The following is a 26,366-nucleotide window of genomic DNA, read 5'->3' as shown; positions in this document are numbered from 1 at the left end:
CGCCGCAAACTCGGACCATCATGGCGGACAGTGTCAACAATGCAGGGGAAAGAACTCTTTTGCCTCACAGTCAAAGAGAGACTACTCCCCAGCTACACACGAGGGCTGCGACCTCAGACTTTGTTACCTGCAAAGGGAGCAAAGTCCACAGTGGCGTGGTTGTTTACGTGTTAACCCTAGCAGAGACGACTTTGCAAAACGACAAATAAATCTTGAACAACCAGTTCCTGTCTGCTTCTCAACGCTCGAACTATTAGAGTGTCTTCGGTAAACGAGTAAGAAAAAAATACAGACACGTAGAGAGAGCACTGGCTGAACCACAACATTATCAGGACACTGTTGACTAAATAGGAAGTACTGCAGCTAGTGAACAGTTTTACAAAATGCAGTGTGCCTGATCATGAATACGTGCTTATGTACTTATATATATATGTACTTGCTCTCTCTCTCTCACTCGACACAGATATCAAAAGTTGTAAAGATGAACTATGTGAACTAATTCAAACTTTTGTTTTAAAGAATGCTAAAATCTTGTTCATTGGTCTGAAGTTTGTAACGTGTTCTTAGCCTGTAAAAGAGGTAAACTTTACAGTAAAATATATGTCTATATATATTTTTTTGTTTTTTAATCATTTCTTTTAACATTTCAGCATTATGTGGCTGTGTAATACTTCGGTGTGCCTTATTGCTGGTGGTGTAATAACGCTGGCATTTGCATATTATTTTTATACACCACTTCCAGAATTTGCTGCAGAACCCTGGCTTCTTCGATCATATATTTTTGCATTTAATACGGCAAATTATGCAGTAAGTTTACTTTTTTATAGAGGAAAAGATAAAAATGTCCCTTTTTAAAAGGTTAGAGAACATCATGAGATCTGGGATGTCTACTCTAGAAACCATATTGCACCATAAAAATTCATATAGCTGAGATAGATCAGAATGTTGAGACTACTGTATGCTAATGGATGCATTTTGGGAGTTTTCTGTTCAAGTTATTATAAAATGTGCACATTTAATAATTTTGAAATGCAAATTAAAAATTATGTGTGTAGTTTTGATATTATGCAAATAATTTTGATAAGATAGGTTATGACCATTGACTTTTTAACTGAATATGTTGTAATTTAAACTTGCTGTTTTCCAGAGTGTTATTTTATCATCGGTAACATCAATGACCCAAGTAGAAGCACTGAGATTTATTTTGGATCTAGCATACTATGATGCTGGTTCACAGAATGATCCCGACGTACAGGTACTGCTATATTTTAAGAAAATATTTATTTTAAGAATTACCAAAAAACTGTAAAAAAAAATGAAATAGTTTATTTTGAGGTTGCAGACATTTTGTTTTAGTTCTAAGTATTAGAAAGGAACTGCAGATAATGTGTATGACATGCCAATAATTCAGTTTATCGCTTTTAAGACAAATTATTGTTGTTTATCTTCTTAACAGGTATCTACAGACAATTTTGATGGTGTTCCAGTCAAGATTTTTCGGCCAAAGGCTGCCAGGAGCTCCTCACCGGCAGTTGTCTACTTTCATGGGGGTGGTTGGATGATTCTTAGCACTGGTACAAAATGAATGCATGCTTCTAACTTTTTACAGAGTAGTGAAGCTAAACACTTGTCAAGTGTCTTTGATTTGAGTAATGACTGATTGATTAGTGATTATCTTTGCTTGATGATATTTTTAAGACAATGTGTTTTCTGCTGTTGTAGATATTAAAATTATTATCTTTATTTTAAACTATCAGTAAGCTATGTTTGCATTTTGTTGCTACTTTGATTCCTGCTTCCTGGCTTTTCTTCAAAGGTATTTGATGTTTTTGTGTTTTACAACATTTTATTTTTTTGCAGACACTTATAGCGAGGTCACACACCTGATAGCCAAAACATCGAATACCATCATTGTCTCTGTTGAGTACGTGTATATTCTTGTCAGACTATAGTTAAGAATTTAACAAGGTACAGTAACAGAGCTGCAGATGTTTGTACCATTTCTGCCTTTGTTCCTCTTTATTTATAACTGAGCTAGAGTAGTAGCACTGCTTATACCTTATGGCTGTTAAAATGTTATAGTGGGAAGAAGTGGTATGAAAACAAGTACATTAACCTAAAGTGAATCTAAATGCAAGGGTAGTGGGTAGTTGAGTGATTAGAGCATCTGCATTTGAAACCAGAAGGATGCACACAAGCTGGCTTAATTCTTTCCTAGCATTTTGTGTTTTTAGAAGCAAACTTCTTCACATCAAGTGCCTATTTTGCACACTGTAATGCAAACAGTGTAGTGGCACAAAACACATTGTACTATGCATAAATAAATGAATAAATAAGGGAAGAAACCGTTAGTACTTTTAGGAATTCTTTAGCTAAAATAGTCTACTATCAGGTACTTTGCTATATTTGAAAGTAGGCAGTGAGTCAGTGGAGCTATATTTGAGATGGCTGCTGTTAGTCAATTTTACAAAAATTTCTACTTCAACAGGCAAAAATAACAAGAAAATAGTATGTAATATTTGGTCTAATATATAATCCAATTAAATACTTAATTGTTTGGCACTTTGTATTTGTATATGTTGTGTACATATTTGTTTTTTAATTTCAGCCTCATAACCTACTTTCATGACAGGAGCCTTCTGTTCCATACAGTTTTAAATCTAGTAGAAGAAAACAAAGCTGTATTTCATGCAAATCACAACACCTAAATGTTTAAAGAATGCTCTTAAAATGGTGTTTCAAGGATGGTTGTCTTTAATTTAGGTCAATAGAAGTAAATATTGGAACACATTGTATGTACTTCATACCACCGCTCTGGTTCTAAGCAATGAATCATTTTGCTTTTCATCCATATGATGTATTTAGTGAGCTTACTCCCCTTATTTGACCAGTCTATTTAAAAATGTACTTTATGTAGAGTAAGACTGGAGACATCGAGAGAAAAGTTGGGCACCGTGGTAAATGTAGAAAGCTGGTCCCAAGATCTCTAACACCTCATTCCCCTACTCAGCAGCTGAAAGATAAGGGCGCTCACTATATTGCCCTCTTTTCAAACCAGCATCAAGAGTGGTTTATGTGAGTTGATTGTCAAATACTCATGTTTGCAGTTCAGTTGCTGGAGCGGTATTTTTGTGTCTAGACATTATGCCTAAAGATATACAAGAACGGGTATCTTATATAATATATTGTAGTTCTTAAATTGTAGCTAGACAACATATAGTAGCAAAATCTTTTTGTCCTATTGCACAAATTTCAGTTGTGCTTGTATAGTTAAATTAATGATAATATTAAACCTGGTTACTTAGTACCCACATTCATTCTACTTATGGAGGTGTTCAGGGTATTTTGTAAATGGCTACACACATGCTACACACACAGATATGCATGCATACATTCATGAGCCCAAACAAATTTGTACCAGTCAAATTTGGACATTTGGAAGCCTGAACTGTTCACTTAGGTACAAAGAAATGTCAACAATCAATTTTTTTATTGCATGAGCAAACATGGTCAAAGAAAACTGCACATATCAACAGCCAACATCAAACTGGGAGTTGTCTATAAATGCATAATTCTCCAAACTTATTTGCATAGGCTGTAGGCAGCCAATGAGAAGCATACAGTGTCTGTTCCGTCATGTGCTTGAATGTGCCCTATTTCCTAATGGACTTTCCTTGCTTGTCGCTCAAAGTTTACGTTATTAAAATCCACTTAATATAAATTTATGTTGCTATGAAAAAAGATTTACAGAAATCTGCAGTTGCCTTGGTGGTTCAGATGTTCCCCACCCCTGTTGTATGCATTCATACTGGCAGAGAGGGTCTGTGACTTGGACAGAGGGCATCTCTAATGTGCACCCACTGTGTAGGAAAGAGCTCCCTCTTGATTGTTGAAGAGGAATATTCTATATAACTATTACTTAAATAAAATGGGATTGCTAATGTGCATAATCATAGCTCATGTGTTACTAAGGACAAGTCTTAAGTTGGTCTTTTATGCACTATTTTGAAAAAACACTCAACAACAATATATTGTCTTCCTGGTTATTAGGTACAAATTGGCTCCTGAACATCCCTACCCAAGACCTTTTGATGACTGCTTAAGGGCCACAGCTCATGTTCTGCATAATGGGGAAAAGTATGGCATAAATCCAAAGCGTGTTGCTGTTGCAGGTAAAGCTGACATTGTTTAAGCTGCTTATTTAAGGAAGTTAGCACTCTTTGGTTTGCTACTATTTTTTATAATACTGTTGAAGTTTATTTTGTTTAGTTTAAGATAGTAGCCAGAGAATGTCGAGTCCATTAGATTTGTGTTCAAATTATTCTAATTAAAACATGATTGAAACAAATATAATGAAGTGCAGTTAAAAGATATAAATTATGTCTTATTCTTGCTTAAACTTCAAACCTGTTGTGCTGTGGTGTTTCTTCTAAATAGATGTAATCTGGTTAGGGATGGTAAAATCCAGATAATTCCATACCTGTGCAGTTGTTTAATTATTTGTTGAACCAAATGTTCAATTTACCATCTTAACGAAGAGCGTTGTATGGACACAGACCTTATCCCCTTAAAACAGAAAGTTTTCCACTAATATTTGTCAGAATGCATCACATCAAAAGTTAGTACACATTTTTTGAGGAGCAAAAATCCTGTGTAACTCACATGGTGTGTTGTAATATATTTTTTCAGGTGATAGTGCAGGAGGCAACTTAGCTGCAGCAGTGGCTTTACGATTATCTCAGGAAGATCCTGACCAGACTCCACCAGTCAAGCTTCAGGTGTTGATCTATCCTGTTATGCAGGCTCTTGACTTCAATACATATTCCTATCAGACATATTCTAAGACAGGCATTCTGCCCATGAAGTTGATGGTCAAAATGTGGATGAACTACCTGGGTCTTTCAGATGCAGCACTGATTTCAGAGTTTGCAGCCAACAATCATACATCACCATTGCTGAAAAAGTCAGAATATGCCAGCTATTTAAAACATGAAAATTTGCCCAAAGAATTTCAACGCACAGATTTCAAGCCCTTGGGGGATAACTTTGGCAATCAGGCCCTTTCAGACCGAATTGAAGCTGCATTGACTGATCCCTTTATAAGTCCCCTGATGGCTCCTGACCTTTCCAAGGTGCCACCTGCTTACATTGTTGTTGCTGAGAACGATGTACTGCGTGATGAAATACTCCTTTATGCTGAGAGACTGCGAAAGGCTGGAGTTCCCACTGAGCTGAAGTATTACAGAAGAATGCACCATGGTTTTATTATGTTAGGTTCTGCAAATGCCCTCAATTTCCAGGAAGGTATAGAGGCAGTTACTGCAATAGGAGAATATGTGAAGAAGAATCTGTAGCAAATGCTGTGTTTTGTTTGAACATTGTGTGCAGTTTGAAAATGTGGTTACTTAGTGTGCTGTGATTGAACAAAAGAAGTTGATCAGAGAAGCTGTTAGCCCACTCCTCTCCTTTTGGACAGTCATTTTGCCACATTTATGGACTTTGTTGATTACACACCTTTTTTTCATGTTTAGAACAGTTGAACTGGTGCTATTTCCATTTTATAAGAATTTTAATTGACTACGAGGCTTAGCATCCAGCTAACACAGCTGTGTGCCTGGCCATAGACTTTGATATAAAAAGATTGTGTGAAGTGATACATGTCTTTTACATAGTTTATGTGTGTCGACATTAAATATATCCAATGTTATGTATTCTACAATTGTATATATTTAATGAATTAGGACTTTTGCTTTGCTTCCTTACCACTATCAGTACTATTCCTAGTCTGAGTCAAGTGTGCAGTCACCAGAGTGTCAGCACTCACTAAAGTTTATTTTCAGGCATTGGTTAAAACATGTTTAAACTAAAAGTACTTTAAAAGTATAACTTTGTCTGTTAATTATAGATAACAAATACTTTAGGCTAAGGATGCATAATCTGCTGATAAACGCTTGAACTTCAGCTTGTGGGCTGTTAAATTTGTCATCATTAGTCCTTTTTCCATCTGTTACATGTAAACTGGTTTCAAAGTAAGAATTTATGAAAGTGTTCAATGTTTTATGCTTACTTCATGTTTTCTGATACCCTAGCAGTTGTTCAAGAGTATATTTGGGTAATTTTATGTACGTGTACAATTAAGAGTAAGGCCCACACCTGCATAACCACAGAAGCGAAATGTTAAGCTGATTACAGCTTGATTATGGCTCTAAATAACTTTACAACTAAAGACTACCATTTTTACAATGGTATTCATATTTTGTTACATCAGTGTGCTAGAATCCACAGACAAAAGATTTAAGAAGGATTATTTACATTAGTGATAGCAGTAAGGCTAATATACATTTATGAATAGTGGAAGTATCAATCAAAACTAGTGTTTAAAGTTTTACACTTTCATTATATTTTTTATAATTTATGTCTTTAAAATTTTTACATTTCTTCCTGATGCTGCAATATTAAAACATCTGTCTCATATCATATTAAACCTTTTTCTTCCAGAGTATTGCCAGCTCTTGAATAGTTTGACTTTTGAATAGTTGTTTTGTATGTATGACTTTTGTGTTGTCAGAGCAAAAGTAGCAGAAAAGAGTACAAAAGTGTTGTTTTTAAATTTTTTTTTACATACCTTACACAACTGACTAGCCTCTTTAGCCATGTTTTAAGTTCATTGACAAGTGTTCATCATCACAGAAGCATCATTCTGATGATTAAGGATTCTGGTTGCATAATAATGCACATAATTTAAGATTTTTTTTTCAGTTAGTATTTTTTAAGCAATAGAAGCGGTTTCCTTTGTACACGGTAAAGAACTATTTTCTGAAAAAAAAATGTCAATGAAGGATTTATATTGTTATACTTTTATGACATTAATTCTTCCTACACAGTTTGCATCTGCAGATGTGAACAGCTGCAAAGTTACTGTTCAATTGAACAATTCATTTATCTGAGTTAGAGAGAAGGAAAGATTTAATTATCTTCACCTTGCACAGTGGTGCATATTAACATTCATATTCTACCTCAAATTTGTATGTCCTTGGTTTTGCTTTATCACCTCTTTTTATGACAGTCCAGGACATATTAATGCATTAATGCACATGATCATACCAAAGCAGTTTGGTTTTGCTTGAAAGTGGCTTGCCATCATGAAAAGAATTTATAAAAAAATGTGTTCTTCGGATGACTTTCATTTGATGACCCCTAGTCTTCTGTGTTAGAAAGTGCAGTTTTATTTTGTGGAGCATGCATTTTGCTATTGATAATATGCTGTGTAATCATTGATAGACTCTTTATTTTTACATCCTTTTTGTCTGTGCAGAAGACTACCTTCACCTTTGCAACATAATGTCAACTGAATTATTATATATAATGAATGAGATTTGCATATGGATACATCTTTGCCCCTTAATGTTGTGGATTTGAAATAATTCTTTTGGTTTCCTCCCCTGCTCATTTAATAAAGTATTTGTATTTTAGTGTTCATGAGGCAGTCATTTTATGCTAAGGTTTTAACAGGATTGAAATTTTTATGAGTTGGATGACAAAAGTGAATAGAAATGTAAAAGTTGAACTACAGCCTTTCAGGAAAAATGGGATTTAGTTTCCTGGTCAGTGCAGACACATTTGTTTGCTGTAATCTTGGTAATGAAAAGACACGGAAAAAATCTCAAGCAAATTTTGCATTTTAGACTTTTTATCTGGCTGATTTGAATTGTTTAATACGAGATGGCATTATTCGTGTGATTTTTTTTCATTACTCAGATAAATAATCTGCAATCTTAGCAGTTCATTAGAAAAGTGTATTACTGGTAGGGTCGACGTACAAAAAAAAATTCAATTTAGAATCCACGAATGGAGCAGAGATCGTACAAATTTTGTTTTTGATGGAATCGCACATTTGCACTATTATTGATTCAAGGGAAGCAATCATCCAAAGACTGAGTTCCCTTTTGATGTTGTCTTCTCTTTACCAAACAATGCACATTTCTCGATTTCTCTCAAACTATAAATGTTCCCGTGAGTCTGCATCAGTTTTGCCAGTGTCTTAGTCTGCACTCTAAAAGTAGGGTGAGAAGATTTATTCTGACAATCGTATTCATCGGTGCAAAGTTTTGCATGTCTAGGAAAAAAAAAATTAACTGCCTTTTTTTACCGCTTTTTAAGCCGATTTGGATGAAATATTAAGAACAATTTTCTGATAAGCTGAATAAATAAAAAAAAAAATTTAGTATTCAAGACATTAAGATATAAATATATCCTGATGTAATTTTTTTCAATGTGGAATTTTCTGAAAACTGTTGTAACAGTATTATTTTATAGCGCTAGAAGAAGATGGGCTGAAAGAAAAACAGGGGAGGGATTTTTTTTTTCTTTTAAAGAGGAAGTCTATATAAAACGATGATTTACATAATTATTTCACGCTTGATGGATATACTAACCTAAAGAGCAATGGAAGTTATTATGAGAAGAAAATGTAGGGGAGTAGGCCCTGATGGAAAGCGAAACCCTACAGCGTGATTTACTAGCACAGGTCATCGACCTTACAGGAAAATCGACCCATGAGGCTACTCTTTCAAGTAACGAGTTTTTTTATTATTTTTTTTTTAAATAAAAGACGACCTTTTAAAGAAGAATTGCATCAAACTTATCATATAGCAGCTGTTCTTGTTTGCCAGCCTGTGGACATCACATTATTACCACAGCAAAAGGGACCTTGGATGAGCTGATCTCTTTACATTTCACTTGAACACGTAGAGTGAAAAAAAAACCCAAAACAAACAAGCAAAAAAAAAAAATACAACAAACGCTTATAATTGGCTGAAAACAAGAATTAGCTGCCAAATACTCGATTCCGGATGTCAAGTAACATTATCACGACAAGACCTGTAAACAGATTCCACATGGAGAAACAAACAAACAAACAAGACGAGAGCTGAACCCAGGACATCCTGGAAGGAGGGAAGGTGTAATTCGTGGTCTTAGCGCCTCTCGTCTCTAGCTTCGCGTTTTATTCAGAGATAACGAGAGAGAGGTGCGAGACTGAGAGAGGAACTGGAAAAGAGGGAAGGACGAGAGACAAGAAAGAACTATTTTAAGAAGTGTTCAATCGTCCAAACAACAGATATTTTCTCCTTTTTAAGCCTTCGCTCTGTGTCGTCTGCTCCGGATGCCACAAGCTTTAGACCGGAGTTATCGATCTTTGGTCGCGAGAAATGTCCGCTTGGTGGTTAGAGCGCCGTTGAAAAACTACAGTAGAGTCCAGCTGGCAATATTGTCACTCAGTAATAAATCGAGAGCAAATAGTAAGTTAAGAGAAGCATAACACCATCCCTTTTCCACCGAGTTCTGTTGAAAATACTATTATTTATCTTGTAGTAGAATTGCCATTTGCGTTCATTGTATATATATCTTAGATATAAAAATAGGATGGTCAGAGGGCAATTCACGGTTTAATACCTTTATTATATTTACTTTCATTTAAAGTAAAATTTAGGGATGTTTTCATACACATACTAAATGCACTGATGCCATAAGTGATTTCCTGAGAATATGAAAGTCTAATTGTATTTAACATGTTAGCTACTCTTAATTAGTTTATACTTACACGATAATCCTTCCTTTTAAAATTATAAGTTATGAGTGTTGGGAATGCAATGTTTCTGATACCTTGGATGTCAGGTGAAAAGCATCAGGTATGTCATTTTATAGAAATGGCAAAAGAGCTGTCAATAAGAATATACTGAAAGCACCTTCAATTAATTTTTTATTTACAATCGATAGGAGATTGCGTTTGCAGTGATGGACGAGAAAGAAATATGAAGCCAGTGTTCCAATCAACAGACAATGATTTGAATTGAGGCGAGAATGCGTTGGATTCATGCCTTAATTCATCTTCACTTCAACGTGAAATTTTCTAACCTCGCGACACAACCATCGCTGCTTTGCTGGTATTCAATTGGAAAATCGGAGATTGGTCTCACGCCTCTTTATTGTCCTTTCTCATTTGACAAACGTTTTAAATGATCGTTACCACCATGGAACCAATAAAATTTTTTAGAGAGAAATTCGTTTTATTAAACAACCTCTTTCCTCTGTCCTTATTCCTCCACTTTTAATTCACTCTGAAGCGATATCATGTCAGACGAGTCTTTCCGTGTCACTGAACTCGCACGGATGTGGGATTTTTACATTTCGATGTTAACCCTGTGACCTTATCGACCGCTGGATTCGCGTCCCAAATTCCAAAGAATCCGAGAAACGAGAAACTTGAACTGGGTTGAGTTACACGCACCGTCGGACCTGTAATGGACTACAGTTAAAGACCTACCCATGTATAAAACTTAGAGGATAGTTCATTACAAGACACTATAGCTCCCAAAGCCTTAGCGAATAAGAGATGCAGCATGCGATCATCCGAATTTTGATGTTAGGAAAGAGGTCAATGTCTCATTTCTTGGGTTCTTAAATAAAAATAAAACATAATGAGTGTTATGGCAACTCAAAACCTTAATTTAAAAATTTTTCGCTTTGCCTCTTTCAGTGTCTTCATAAGTTACAATTTAAGTGTGCTACTGTATTACGTATAAGTAAGCCAATAAATAACAATAATATTTGAACCAGTCCTATGTTGTATGTCTTGTCAACTCATTTCATCGCAATTTGATGTCTGGTTTCAACTTAAGTAAGTCTTTAACTCTACATTTCTGCCCTTCTTGCTCTATTCACAGTGAATTCCCCGCACAGGATCAGCGGACTTTGACACATCCGCCCGATAACTCTCCGATTGGAAAGATAACAGCTCAGCAAACGACTTAATGTTCAGATCCACTTGCTTGGCGGTGGGAGCTGGCTTTGCCCGGAGGGCAGGTAACGGGATGTCAAATGTCTGATAAGCGGCTTTCTTGCGGCCAAAAAGTCTTGCTTCCTTCCCCCACCCCCCTACCTCCCCGCCACACACACACACAGATACACACTTTGCCAAGCTGATGTGATCGACATCAGGTTACGATTCGTCAGATCTCGCGTGCGACTTCTTGGCCTTGATTAACCCCTTCAAGCGATGGCCGGCCGAGCACACAGGCTGGCCGAGCTGAAACACGGACCAGGCCCGAGGGCGGAGATTGGATGCTGCATATCGACTACAGCGACGGCTGCTGCAGTGGCGTGAACGGAGTGCCACGTGACGCTCAAGAGAGATAAGCCAGAAGCACTAACTGTCCGGTCACCGACCCTTGGCTAATGAAATCTTGTTCAGCCCTGAAGCTACTGATTGACATTGCGAGACTGGACATCCGACTCTGGTCACGTGAGAGATCACATGATCTTGTTTGCAGTCTTTTTTTTACCATACCTGACATGCTGGATGCCATATGTAAATTTTTTTTCCAAATAATGTTTTCAATAAAATTTATATTGAAACATTGGAAACGGGACTTGATTTTGAGCGCTCAAGCACACAAACACACACACACACACAAACGCATAAGCCACCGTGGCTGTTGCAGTGCATAAAGCCCTTAGCCTTCTTGGGATTTCTGGCTTCTGACATGGGCTTAAGGAGATAGCAGGGAGCTAATCAATCAACGTATTCCCACTTCAAGATAGTTCTCCAGTTATTCTGTATAGTTTGTTCTCATACTCATACACTGCTTTTCCTCTTCTACACACACGCAGCAACACGCAGGTAATTTACTTAATGATCCAGTTTTGTATCGCAAATTTTAAACTTCATTTGAACCTCTTCGTGTTTTTGCCCGTCTGTCGATCTCTCCGTTGAGAGGAAGTATCTGTCGATATCGTACTGCAGATGCCACACAGCTTTCTTGCAATCATCCCTCTGGTTCTTGTCTTTTTTTTTTTTTTTTTGCTGTGTATTTTACTGTCTTTCGTTCTTTCTCCTGTCAGTATGTGTGTAAGTGTTGTGGGGGGGGGGGAGGGAGTGTGAAAAAAAAAAGCGAGCGAGATCTTGTCTGTCTTAGACACAGAATTCGTGGCTTTTGATAAAAGCATTCCATTTGAAGAAAATTGATTGTCAGTCTCCGGTTGTCATTCTTGCGAGGCAAAGTGGTTAAATAGAGATGGCGCAGGCTGAATTATTTGAACTAAATTTCGAACTCGAAATATTTCTTTCACATATTTCTGTGACAAAACAGACAACTTTTTGCCGAAAACTGCCAGTTCGCACTAATAAATAAATAAAATTTGAAGAACGAAATAGTGCTTTCCATCAAAGTACGACACACATCATTTTTATTCTCATATGCTTGGTGCAGGAGATGCTCCCCTGTTGTGCCTCACGTGCATTATTCATGTTTAACGAGAGCTGTACATGTGAGTGACAGCCAGCAAATGTTTGTAACATGACACAGAGGCATTTCTATAAACTGACAAACTTTCACTTCTTTGTCAGTATAAAACTCGCATTTTTATAGTCTTGCTCTGTATGTTTAGTGGTCATATTATTTCACTCAAATGACATACATTTTCGCAATCACATTCAGTATTTCGTTTACCTTACTCAGCTCTCTATTAAATTCAGGAGAAGGATAATTGTAAATGGAATTAAGAATGAAAGAATTAGCAAATACGAATGTTTAGGAGTCTGGCGTCATTGTCATACAAATATCACCAAAACTTGTTTAGAAGAGCGCAGCAAAAGTTTCACTCTGAAATATGTTATTCTGCACATGCGACTATCATCAAAGCCATCTCTACAAGAGTGCAAACTGAAGATGTCTTGTTGTTAAAGTCACAAAGTGAACCACTCTGTGGATAGTATCCAGGTTTTTGTGGTCTGAAGTCTGGTCATGAACAGGGGGGACTACATAGACAGCTACACACACTGCGCACACTATATACGGTGCTTGTGAGTTCGGTTGGAGGCGGGTACCCGGCCAGACCCCGGGTACTCGTACTCCGTGCACGACAGGCAATGGAAACAGAGAGACTTGAGGTGGCGGCGGAACTGCCTGCTGGTGGCGCAGTAGATGAAGATGTTGCAGGCGTGGTGCGAGATGCCGATCTCCTCGATAATCTTCCTCGCCGTGAAGTAAGTCAGGTAGCGCTGCCAGGTGGGGTCCGTAGCCATGGCATCCAGGGTCATCTCCTGGCCGAAGGTGATGCTGGTCTGCATGGAGAACGTGATGGTCACCGGAAGCTTGGTGACGATGAGGTAGAAAGAGATCCACATGAGCGTGACGGTGGTGGTGACGCAGCGCGCGCTGGTATGCACGTGGTCGCGAGCCAGGGAGCTGGAGGCCTCGGTGATGTACAGGCGGCCTACCGTGCGGATCTGGCGCAGCACGCAGATGTTGAGGACCAGAGCGATGATGGGCATCAGGCCGAACATGACGATCTCCGAGGTCCAGTTCCAGAACTCGTAGATGCTTTCCAGGTGCTGCAGCTCGTCCGTCCTCACCTGACACTCCCGCGTCTCCGGGCTGACTGACCAGAAGAGCGCCTGGGGAAGGGAGAGCACCACAGACAGACAGATGATGCCGACGATGATTTTTGCCGACCGCGAGGTTTTGGCAAACCGCTGACAATCAAAGGGTCTGCAAGAAAATAAGCAAATAAATAAATATGTTAAAGACAGGAAATTATCATTACATCAACAACTCTTTAAGTAAAAAAAAAAAAAAATCCTCTCCAAGAAGAGATACTCATTGTGTTTCAGGGTTTGGTTTCCCAAGATTTCAAATAATGCAAATATTAAAAGAATGATGTTGTCAAATGCAAGTCTCCCAGCTCCTACTTCACAAAGGAGATTACATGTTTTAAAATATAGTTATTAATATTATTGATTGGTAAATTTTATTTTTCTTTATGTGTGATTCAATTTTCACAACGTCAATCACAACTGTCACGTGATAATGAAGGCGGTAGAATCTCATTCCACACTTGGACAGCAAACGCGTCTTTCCTTGAGTTGTCTCACCTGCACACTGACAGGAATCTCTCAACCGTGAAGGCGCATACGAGGAGAAGAGAGACATATTGTGTGGTCATGTACAGAACATTCCACACCTGGCACCAGCCTTGCAGGTCCAGGGTCCCCATCATCCACGGATACTGGAGTTCATAGGGCACCAGCAACACTAAGAACAGGAGGTCTGAGACGGCCAATGTTGCCAGGTATGCGGCGGAGCTTAAAAAAATAATATTGCATTGTATAGAGAATATGTATATTTGTATTTTTTTCACGTGATTTATCTGGAGTCAGTCAAAATACTTCCCAGACTCTGAATACATACATCTCTATTTGTTTTTTAGATATAGGCCTACAAACTTCACCTCTCGTTGAGGTAAGAGAACGTTTTGTAAGATAAGATAGCATCTGCTATCTTTAAGTCAAAAATAAACATTTTGCTTTCCTTTTCGCCTTTAATCGGACGTATTTCATTCAATTTTCATGCACCGTTGATGTAGTGGTGCCCGGCCACTATCCATTAAGTCCGGAATGACTTTAACCACACTTGAGGTGACCTGGCAGGAAGAAAAACATCCGCTGGGACTCGCCTCCTATCGCGATAAAAATGAGGACGGTCCATTGGGAAAAATATGGCCATGACGGAGAGAGATGAAAGGCATCGAACTGTTAAAATATGTCAATGGTTAAAACTGAAACTTTCGAGAAAGAATTAAAAAAATATGCATTCATTGAAAACTCATTTAATCTTCTAGAATAAATGTTACGGAAAAGAATTGGGATTTTTATTTGTTTCATTCTACTTAGCTGCTTGTGGTTTACATCTCGATTTGCCGTTTATTCACGAAACTGTGTCAATAGTAGTTACAGGAAATCAGTATGTAATATTGCCTTATTAACAACACTGTTTATTTTCGAAGTTAACGTCTAAATAAACAAAGACAAGGTGAAGTTGGCTGAAACATAAATTTGTATACAAAGACAAGGACAAAGTTAATAATAGTTTTTCCAAATAAAAATTGTTAGATGTTTGTTTCACTTCGAGAGTGGAGTTTCCAATGCAAATAGTTTGAGGGTTCTGAACGTTTACACGAGAGAAAATCATCCTTACCTTAGCTGTCAAATGGAGAATAATTTATAACAAATAAGCACTGAATGGATTAATAAATTCTTAGCTTGTTTAGGGATCTATTTCGCACACCTTGTCGTTTTGCAGCAACATAAACAGTCGACACAGACCCATGAAGTATATATCAGATTCTACTTTTGTTTAGTTTACTTTTATTTCCAAGGTCGTTTGAAAACACTGGCTTCAGATAACAGGTTGCAACGTACACTGACGGTTGTTTTCATCATGTCATCGATAAAACCGAAGGAAACGAGCTGTTGTACATCATCAAAAATTAAAAATAACTGTTATTTCTAACTTTTTGCTTTTATAATCTCAAAGTTTCAAGCAACACAAAAACGCCCACAGACTCTCTCTCTCTCTCAGACACACATGCACGCACATGTAGACACACATACATACACAAACAAACGCATTGGAGACGAAACTTTCAAAAAAAAGGACAATGTAATGGTGACACGATCAGCAACTTAAAACGGAAAAAACAAAGAACTTGGATATAAATGGCTTTATGGACATTGGAACACACATGTCTACCTGTTGCATTTTCTCATTCGTCTGCGGATCCAGATGCGAACGGAGATGATGTTGCCAATGAAGCCAACAAGACACCACACGGGCGTCGTGTAACGGTCGACAGCAAAAGCCAGGGGCAGGTAATGGAGGACAACCAGGTACAGATCCTTCCAGCTTCTGATGATGATCATAGGGTCTGTACTGTTGAAGCTAAATACTGATTCTGTCGTCGGCAACATGGTCTGAAAATTTCAAGAAAGTAGATGACATTGTTGCATAACTTTTCAAAACTGTAGATGTATTTTTTTTTTTAATCCATTCTAAATGTATTTTGCTATCATATTGTAGTAGTTGATTTTGTGTAAATGAGGTAATGAAAAACAAATCAGAACAAAGAAGTAAACTAATGGTTTGCAAATGAAAATGAAGTTTAAAATATTTTATACCTAAAAGAATTTTAATTAAGATGTTTGTAATTAACCTTAAACTCTATTTTATCTTACTTCATTTCTTGGTTTAATTATTAACCTTAAACTCTATTTTATCTTACTTCATATCTTGGTTTAATTATATTTTGTCTATAATATGTCGCAATTATTGTCGTATTGGTATTGCATTGATCTGTTTGGACGAAAAGGGGGACGTGAATGGGATGAAGGCTAATTCTCATTGCATATCTTCAGTATTCTTATAAAAATATAATATGAAATGGAGCAATGTCGGATAATGTTAGACAGACATCACTTTTTCAGGGTAGGAAAGAACAGTTTTGCAAAGAAACCTTAGCGCAAAGAGCAAAGAAAAAAAAAGCAGGAGAAGATGCGCAGGTGGCCATTTACATTAAAAACTGGCATCGTGTTGCTTCTCTTCCTTTGATGGGTTTTGCTTCTGTAGGCCACTACTAGCTGCAAGTGCAGTTGACTGGCCTGAGGCAAGCGACAGAAGCCAGGCTGATTAAACCCGCTGCTCGTCAAAGACCCGAGAGGACGGTGCTCAAGAAGACCCTGAATGTCGGCGGAGGAAACACCGATTCCAAGCAATTTAAGGCCCTGTTTATTTGTACCAGAAATTCCTAAGATAGTTCCCCCATTTGCTGGAAAAAGACCACAGAAACCTTCCAACTCTCAGCTGCAGCTTGAAAGATGACCTTATAAAAGGTAGTCATGGAGTGTGACCCTCAGTTGAAAGGGTAACCCGAGTTAAAAAGTGAAATGATTCTAAAAGTTAGCAGAGTATTGCACTGTTGTAAATTTGTTACGAAAAATCACAAATTTTATTTATTTATTGATTGTTTAGAATACACATTCCGATTGACCTCAAAAGGTCTAACGACTGATGCTCCTGAATGCCGCGGTCATTGGAAGAGCTTCAGAAATATGCTAATGAGACGTTGACCAGTCAGTTAGTTTACTTTTGCAACATAAAAAGAAATGACCAAGGTTACCTCTTTCAAACATGATGTTCGAAAACATGTAGATCACAAGCTGATCATAGCATTTTGTTCAGAAATTGACAATTAATATCTCACAAAACAAAATAAATTACTTCAAAATAAGTAGGCTGAAATGACTTTGAGAGGTCTACACTTTTACTTTCTTCACATGAATGAATTTATTTCCAAGCACAACATTCACGTACTCAAAGCATACTCTCGGGAAATTAACACATACAGAAACACATTACATATAGAAATATGAAAAAAATAGACAGGTGAGCCGACAGGTGCACAAACAGACAAAGCTCTCGTGCGAATTTAGGGAATTTTCTTTCCATAATGACATCAGCTTTGTCTCTTTTCAAGAGACAGGAGATTGGGAGATGTCTATCTCGTGAAGCGTAAAATAACATTGTCCAGTAGTTCAGTCGTAGCACGGACTGAACTCGGGGAAAGTCGATAACATGGAGCGAAGACAGGATGAACATAGGACTATTGCATGTCTTTAGGGAAGCTGTGGAGCGTGGAGGGTTTAAATAACTCCTGGCTAGAAAGCCGTCGGTGTAATTATTGAAAGCTGCCTAAAGAAAGACAAGAGCATGACTATGTACCTCGAGTCTTTCTTTTTGGACCAGAGATTGTGCAGCTGCAGAAATGATGGCCTAATAACTATAAATAATTATAATTGAAATAATTACTATTGACTTATATGCACTTGCATGTGTGTGTATGTGTGTGTGACAAATATGTGAAAAAGAAGAAGGCATTTATGAAGAGATTCATAAACAGACATCAATGTATCCAGAGAAACTTCCAGTAACCCCATCACACATATGTATATATATGTGTGTCTTAGCAAAAATTACACTCTTGACCTCCAGGTCTTTGTCTTATCTTTTCAATTCTTTTATATGAAAAACTTTAAAAAAAAAAAGGATTTACTTCTATTTCAAATAAAATACTTGATAGAGTGATTTATTGAGAGATAGATGAATAGGTCGATAGATAGATTAGAGAAACAAAGAACCTTGATGACTGTAATAATTAGGGATAATTTTTTTTAATTCTTTATAAATTTTTCATGCCCTCGACCAACTTTCTTTCCTGGTCACGTTGAGTCTCACAAGTGCGCAGTAAACAAGATGTTCAACAAGAGTGAGGCAGTAAACTCGCTTTAAATTAATCTTCTGGTGAAATGTTTGTTGCGACAACGAAAGGTCAATAGGAGGGAAAGTGAAAAAACGAAAGTAGAAAGACAAAAAACGGAAAGAAATTAGAAACGATAACACTTGATAGAAAGAAAGATACAAGAAAAAAAATTACAAGAAAGGAACATAATTCAGAAGAAAGGAACAAAGGAAAAAAAAAAGAATGAAATGACGAAGAAAGACCAGAATATCTTAACGCTATTTAAAAAAAAAACACGAAATGAAGATAAAATATCTAAAAGGTCGGATAGAAACCCCCTTCTGTGGTAATTTTGAAACTGCTGTTTGTTGTGGACACACACGAATCCTTCTTCGCCTGCATAAATAAAATTAAGTCTCACAGAAGGGATGAATACCTTTCACGAACACAGAAATGGAGCTGTGGGGCTTCTAATATTTTAGTGATTCAGATGTTATTCAAGCCGAATTGTTCCCGCTGAGCCATTCACCGACGCCTGCAAAGGAGCAGTAAACAGCTGCGAAAGTGTTCGCTGGTGTTGATATTTTTATTTTCCCTTGAGGTGACCACCTCTCCTGATGAGTTCGTTTTCACTGAAACTTTCGTACGGAAATTCTCATCATGCATGACCCGAGCCAGACGACAGCATCGATTGCAGAGTTTGCCCGAGACAACTCGCCCTCCAGCCCAAAGGTGAAGTTGCAAAGGATGCAAAGTGAGTGTTGACTTATTTTATTTGCCTTCTTTTCACCGAATTCAGTGGTTTATTTTTAACGGTCTCTTCCCCATTTAGCATCACCTGCCGGGAAATCAAGTTTTTCCTTTAAAAAAAATACCCAGCATGACTCAGCCCCTATTTATAGACCTTGTGGCGGCACTTGAAAGAAACCTATTTTCGTTTTCTACAAGAGAAGGCTCTCTTCCGTCTCAATTAAAGTCCAATGAGCTTACAGGTAGGCTGCTAAAAGAAATCGAGCACTTTAACATACCTGGTAAACTTAAGTGCAGACACTTTTCATCAATGATGCACTCTCCATGCAGGGAAAATATTTTTTTTTACTTATGTACTCCACGGCGATACACAAATTAGCTGCAGCTGAAAGTGGAAGAGGTTTTGAGGATGGTATCTACTTACCCACCCATCCCTACACCACCTCAAGGCTGGTTGTATTCAAGCAATCCTCAATAGCAACCGTTCTCGTTAACCGTGCGTCTGAGGACCTCCTCCGTCAGGCTCGGAGCGAGGATACAAACAATCGGAGCGAACGAAACCCGCTTCGATTTCCCCATCATTTCGTCGTCTCCTCTTCTGCAAGGTCTGCTGCGTCGATTTACCTCCAGCCCTCGCCGATCCCTCCAAAAGTCCGCCCTTGATATTACCTTCCATCTCCCTTCGTTATTGTGGATTGTGCCGTCAAGTGTTGGGCTGTTATTTGCATGTTTTTTACTTATGACAGCGGAGAGAGAGTTATTTATGATCTTTGCCGACTTCTTCTGTTTCCACTTGAGACTTTCTAATCTTTCCTCGTTTAACCGTCGAAAATATGGTAATACTGTCTGGTTGCAGCCAGGCTTGAAGCATGGCAAATAGCATCGTAAATATTCTTTTACTTTGGGTGAGAAAACTTTTGGGTGAATCCTACGTATGTACTTTAATACTCCTTTGAAAATCTTACATTATATAATAAAATGAAACATATTTTACCAATTTTAACACAACCTCTGACAAAGTTCTTCTGCAAGAATATAAAAGTACAGCTCGCATGCAACACATTAGATATCATTTGTGATTAAATAGCAAAAACTGTAAAAACAGTGTAACATTAATGAAAAGTCTTGTTATCAATACATCTAGCTATAATAACAATGTATTCAAGCAAGGTGAATATCATTATTCATGAACTGCATGTCAATTGTTCCAAAAACTGTTGAAACATCTAAGAATTTCTGAAAGACAAAAATATGATTCTGTAATATTAGCATAGAGTAATGAAGAAAACTGTATTTACTTGTTGGAGCATCCTCATATCAGAGAATAGAAAATAGATCAACAAAGTTCAGTTAAGAATTTGAATTATTACTGCTGTTTGCAAAGGCAATACAGGATATGATATGTTTGTGGGCTGCTTGAACAAACATTGGGTGTTGACGAACAATCTTCTAAATTATTCAGAGTTATTTTCATACAATACGTGAACTCTTTATTTACTTTCCTGGAACTCAGACACCAGACGAACTTATATATTTTCCAATGTAAGAAAAACAGAATAAGTGGGGGAGGGGTAACTCTTTTATTTGGAAAAACCTTTCTTGAAAGGATCTGTTTCCCGAAGAATTGCAACAACACGGTGGTGCCGGAACCTTCACAAGTCAGAAGGTAAAAGTTCATGCCACTCCTTACTGCCTGTAGTAAGAAAGAAACAATGACAGGCGCAACAACTACAGATACCATAAAGGTATAGTCGGACGAAATTCACTCCATTTTTTTTAAATTTTCATATTTAGTTAGTCAGGTTTAAACCACCGAAACCGAAGCACATCATTTAAAATGATATTTGGAATTTAATTTTTGACTCATTCCGGAAAATAGCGAGTAGCGTGGTGGCTGGACCGACCGCAAACATTAATTCCCTTACGAAAGATCGTATCCCTTTTTTTTTTCCAATATGCGCTGTCAACCTGTCAAGTTAAGAAGGGACAGAAAAGTGCACTTGTTTTACTGTGTCATTTAAACGTCGTCGAGCATGAATAAACTTGATTAAAGTCACAGCTAAGAAAGTCAGTGATACGAATCAAATGTGTGTGTGTGTGTGAGAGAGAGAGAGAGAGGGGGTGTACATGTGCGTGTGTGTGTATCTGTACACAAAAATTTGACCTAATGTACTTCCACAAAGACGACATTACAGGATCACAATTCCTTAGCATCTTCGGACGGGCATTGTAGGAAAGTGAAAGTACTCTGCACTTGGTGCACTTACAGGAAACATTCATCGGGGCGGACCTCGGTCCATCAGAGCGATCAGGGCGGTGAAGACAGACGTGACTGGAATAAGTGGGGCTGGTGATTAATTCCCCTGGACGTCCTACAAACACAAGACGAAGCACTAAAATTTTGCGACAGAGGGAAGAGACCTAGCTAGTTGAATTTCGGAGAGTCTGGGATTATGGGATTCTATGTATTTGTTGTAGTAAAGTTACTGGCGCCGTATCTGCTTCGTGTTTATGTCGACAACAAGAACAGCAACATGTGTTGAAGCATGCGCGGGTAAGCAAATGGGAATGACATGACAATTTATTCAGACGAAAACCTCGCAATTTCTTTCTTCAAAAACAAAATGAAATGGTAAATGAAATGGTAATTTGAGAAATATTAATTCCCGTTTCTCTAGGCGTTGCTTAATGACAGAGATTTTGTGAGAGATAAGTTGTGAAGAATTTGTATAATGCATTATCAGCTATTAAATGTTGTATTAGAATCAGCCATCATATATTGCACATAATGTATCTGATATACATTTATATTGCTGGTAGCGTAGTTAGTGTGGTGACTACAAACACTACAAAGATAGGAGCAATGTGTTATCTCACGATTTAATGATGGCTGTAATAGGGACTGTTGGCTTCATTGTAATCTGATGAGACCATCGCTATCTGAATGGTCCATCGCTGATGGCACTGATGTAGTTTATTTTAGATTGTTGTATTTACAGTTTATATGTACAGCAGTGAAGTATAGAACAAAGGAAAGATATGCTATCCTAACACTGTGTAGAAAGTGCTGAAAAATGAGAATGGGGAATGATTTGTTTTTCTTTTTTTATAAAAGGCATCCTTCTTTCATAATAAACCTTGGAAAACCTAAAATGGCTTTCCATCTCCTATAACAGCTAGAATCTAAACTACGTTTAAAGTGTAAAGCCGATGGACATGTCAGGTGGAAACGGTCTCGAAAAAAATATTGCTGCTACTGGGATACCGCACAAGACTTGTGGATGTGTAATTCCAGCTGGGCGTCCAGGACGTGCCACTCGGATATCCCTATGACTGATGGCCTGCGGAAACAGATGTCGAACAGCAAGCGCCACAAAGAAGGAGGAAACTCCGCTCAGGGATAAACAGACGCTTGCAGGTCTTGATGAAGGAGTTGGAGAAAGTCTGGGTGCTGATGGTTCCTTTGCCGCAGTCACGTGCGGACGGAACGGAGAGAAAATTTCTTGGCGCTGTCGCGTCCTGGTCTGAGCAGTTGGAGACTCGCAGACTGACCAGCTTGAACAGAACCAAGAAAGCACACAGACATGCCTACACAGACATGCACGCACACACACATATATATATATAACACACATCCAAAAACACACACACATATGCACAAAAAATGGTGCGCAGAAAGTCCAAAATATCCAGTCTCATGTCTCACCGGACAAATTCATGAGCCCTCACGAAGAAACGATTTTCATGTCTTTTTTTTGAGGCTTTAATCAGTCGTAGTAGTAAATTTATCGGGGAAATAGCAACCTCTCTCTCCTTCCCTCTCTCTGTAATGATAAGGTCAGTGCTTTGATTCCATTCCCTATTACTTCCGAGTGACTTTTCTACGGTTACCAAACTCAGGTTGTTTTTTTAATCCAGTAAATCACGGGGAGTGGAGACATAATTAGAAAGAGTGTGCTCTTTTAAGGTAAGACCTGTTGAGTTGGAAATAATGGTTGTCAGAAAAGCCACAGATTTAGAAGATTTTGCCATCCTTGGACTGGTTTCCGTCCTGTCTGAGATTTGTCGCCATTGCTCTTATGATATTAATTTTAAATGTTTTTGTACAAAAATTATGGGTTGTTCTTTGAGCCTCGAGTCACATCATTGATTAATCTTTCAGCTAAGATGAACGGAATGGAAAGTCACCTTGACATAAACTGAAAAAAAAACTGACAGTAAAATATTTTTGCCTATTTTTAGGATTAGAGTACGAAAAGGTGGTTTGGTTGGTAAACATTATTTTCCAATGAGTTTTACACGGACATTAAAAATCGTAGTTCCTTTGGATCCTTAAGGTAAAACACAAAAGGTTAGTTAGCTAGATGTTTAGTGTCCACCAGCATTTCTTGCTATTTTTGGTCTTTTGATATCTAACACTTAGTGTAGTCTCGCATACTCCTTGTGATTTGTGAGCATCAGTCAAAGTAGCAACATCAGCAGGACACACACTCTGTGATCATCTTTCTTAGCCAGCAGCTGTAAGGAATATCAAAATCCATCTCTTGATGAAATTAATGCCTTAATTGAAAAGCACAAACTGATGAAGGAACTGAACCCTCATGACACACACCGCTTCAAAAATCATTTCCTCGAGTGAAAGAACACTTTAATCACCGCCGACAGAATTTGCCGAGAGCGTTTATCCCTGTAGCTTGTTTTCCAGTTTGAAATTCAATTTGAGCATTATTTTCCCCATGAGTGACAAAAACTGAATATGTAAACGAGTGTTAAAAAAAAAAGTTGTTAACAATTGGAGGTGTGCCCGTTATCTTTACTTCCTTTCATCAAACTGACATTTTTTCTTTGCACTAAATTGAAAGTATTTTACCCTAGGGTTATTAGCGTTATACAGTCTAAAGATGCTCAGAGGCATTGCAAATATCTCCTTGATGCCTCTTAAATTAGCAAACATCGCTGAGGTAAGGGGACGCAACTGTTATGACTGGCGGCAGGAAGCGGAAGTTGTCTCCTCACTTTTCTGGCTTTACCATTAAGAGTGAATGGCCATTCACTGGGGTTTAGCCCCGACATCAGCAGTTCTTAACCGTCTGGTGGCAGTCGTAGCTTGTAGATGGATAGAGTATAGTCAGAACAGGGGTCACACTATGTGAGGTTCACTGGAGATCAGAGGTCACAAGGTGTTGTTGATGGTGTACCTACGCAGGCAACCACCCAACAGTCACGTGGTGATAGAGTGTTGGGAATCGATGGTATTATAAATTACTCACTTAGACAGACACACCATCTTCAACAATTCATCAAGATATCTTCTCGAGTTACTAACACTCGCATTCTCGCCATCCTCTTACTGGAAATAACTTTCAGATGTCATTAATCTCTCTGACAAAATAATAAAAACTGAACTTGCAATAACAGGGTTAGCTTTTCTCCGACAATTAATAAAGATTTCTTGACACGGAAAATCTGCAGAAGACCTAAATGAAACATTATTTATGTCGAAAACATCAGAAACAAAAATTCAGTATTAAATCCGAGTCTGGTTTATTGGATTCTCTGACTGGCAAAACTAATGATAAATCGCTTCAGTATTTTGCAAAGTTCCCCCTCAGCTATGTGAAATGAAAAATGGTTGGAAGTAGTGTCTGCTTAATATTTATGAGTGTTCCTTTATAAACGGAGCACTTCTATTGAAAATGGCTTCTTTTACAGTTTTTCAAGCCATAAACTTTGAGTGGTTCTAATAATTTCCGTTTTAACAACGATTGGAAAACTAGAATTAAAAATAAAATACTTGAACAGAATTCGAAAAAAGGCTCACTATTGCAGCTGAAACCTTAAGTTTATTTTTTTTTTTTTTTGAAACACAATAATTATATCCATACTTCGTTCATTCCTTTGCACCATCTGACAAAGGGTTATGCTGGTCTGCCGGTGGAGGTCGTTGGTGGAGTCGGGTGGGTGGGAAAGACAACTGGGTTGCAGAGGTCGACAAAGTTTGTCACTTAGTCCTGCAGTTGGCTTCCTCGCACAGTGTGACAGACTCGGTATTTCATGTTAGACAACCTAGTTTTTAGTCTGTCCACCTCTGCATCGCCCAACCTTCAGGACGATTGTAGCAGGACAGACTAGGTCTAAATTTGACATGAGCTTCCAATTAGGAACATGTCTGTTTTGCATAATTGTATTCATCTGATGAGATGGGTCAGATGCAAGTCTTACGCGAACGCCATTCCGCGCAAAGAATTAATTCCCTTCAGTGTCACAAAAAGCAAGGAAGACAGATGAGAGTTTAGCCACGTATAAATGTAAAAGTGCTCAAAAACTGAGTGTGGAAGGTCGCATCATCTAGAGATGCGTTAAAGAACATATTTTTTTCATAAGTTTCTGTCTTTTTAATGTGGTGATTTACTGTTATCAGTTATAAAACTTTTTGTCTTCTTGCAGGCATGTGTACTTTTCAGCCCTATAGTCACTCATTCACTCATCTCATGACTAGAACGAATGGGTATGACAGTCTGGTACTGGTCGTAGGAGGAAGCAATCAGCACCTGACAGTCTCCATTCCCCCGAGGCCTGTACTGAGTGAGGGTGAGCAGGTTCTGCATGCAACGACCAGACTTCTAGAGTTAATCAGTTCTTCCTCTGTCTACTTCACCGTCTACTTCTTCCCCCTTCCCCTGTCCAAAGTACCTTCAAGGATGACTTAAGAGTGTCGTGTCGGGTCACATGGCCAGACAAAATCAGACTGTACTGTTTTACATTTGTGAAAAAGGGTTTCGTGGTGTCTACAGAGAGTTAGCGACCAAAATCATTGGTTTCAAGTTCACTGTTTGATATTTGGAGCCACATCCTCAAACCCCTTTTGAATGCCCAAATTCTATGAATCGGCTACACTTCATATGCGTACATCAGGACTGGAACAAGGATGAACTTTTACAGTCTCAAGCTGCTTGAGAATGTTCGCTGGAGTGTTGTCAACGTCAGGTGACTTCCCTCCCTTTAAACTGTGTACCTCTCTAAAAACCTCTTTATGTAAGGCTGGTAGACCCCAAGACTCATTGGTCGAGCTCAGTTGCTGTGGAGGAAGTTGGTGTCTGTCCTTACCTGGAGGTTGTACTGATCTATGCACCATTCAGTCCATCGGTTTCGTAATTCACTGCTTTCTCTAAGAAACTTAGATTGCTATAGTTTTTTGTTAAGCTGTACTGGTAAATGTTTTCAAATGTTGGTAAACCTTTTTTTCTGACACCTAGTGCCATCTCTTGGGTTCGACATCGGTCTTCTATCCGATTCTTCTTAACAGCCTTCATTCCTTTCCTGATGCCCCAATTCATTGATTTCTACTGTTTTGGGGCTATTTTTATTCTTTTTCTTAAAGGGCCTCTTTATGTCACAAATCTAGGATATCATTCATGTTTGTTTCGTTTTCTTCTCCTTAAAACCTCATAGGTTGTTGAAAGTAGAACTTTTTATGTTTCAGG

General features: G+C 38.1%; 2 protein-coding genes across 3 annotated transcripts in view; one reads left to right on the top strand and one right to left on the bottom strand.

Annotated features, from left to right (window-relative positions):
* Nucleotides 1-7,477, top strand: LOC112554313 (neutral cholesterol ester hydrolase 1-like). Of its 2 annotated transcripts, none has more exons than XM_025222047.1 (7): nt 1-267; nt 651-807; nt 1,148-1,255; nt 1,457-1,574; nt 1,861-1,924; nt 4,051-4,172; nt 4,690-7,477. In XM_025222047.1, exons 2-7 carry the CDS (start codon nt 655-657, stop codon nt 5,352-5,354), a joined length of 1,230 nt encoding a protein of 409 aa, XP_025077832.1. In that variant the 5' UTR covers nt 1-267; nt 651-654; the 3' UTR covers nt 5,355-7,477. The 2 variants fall into 2 exon arrangements, with proteins under 2 accessions (XP_025077832.1, XP_025077830.1); XM_025222045.1 differs by having other exon boundaries at nt 73-275.
* Nucleotides 7,478-12,221: 4,744 nt separating this feature from the next.
* Nucleotides 12,222-26,366, bottom strand: part of LOC112554643 (neurotensin receptor type 1-like) — a 32,642-nt gene continuing 18,497 nt past the window's right edge. The window contains exons 2-4 of the mRNA XM_025222571.1: nt 15,591-15,811; nt 13,934-14,143; nt 12,222-13,550 (exon numbers count right to left, since the gene is read on the bottom strand). Of these exons, the coding sequence (XP_025078356.1) occupies nt 12,848-13,550; nt 13,934-14,143; nt 15,591-15,808 (1,131 nt within the window). The 5' untranslated portion in view covers nt 15,809-15,811 and the 3' untranslated portion in view covers nt 12,222-12,847. The remainder of the gene's footprint in view (nt 13,551-13,933; nt 14,144-15,590; nt 15,812-26,366) is intronic.

The sequence above is a fragment of the Pomacea canaliculata genome, linkage group LG13, assembly GCF_003073045.1.
Source record: "Pomacea canaliculata isolate SZHN2017 linkage group LG13, ASM307304v1, whole genome shotgun sequence".
Classification (NCBI taxonomy): Eukaryota; Metazoa; Mollusca; class Gastropoda; order Architaenioglossa; family Ampullariidae; genus Pomacea; species Pomacea canaliculata.
Note: the sequence above shows the minus strand (reverse complement) of the source record. Positions and strands in the feature narration are given on the sequence as shown.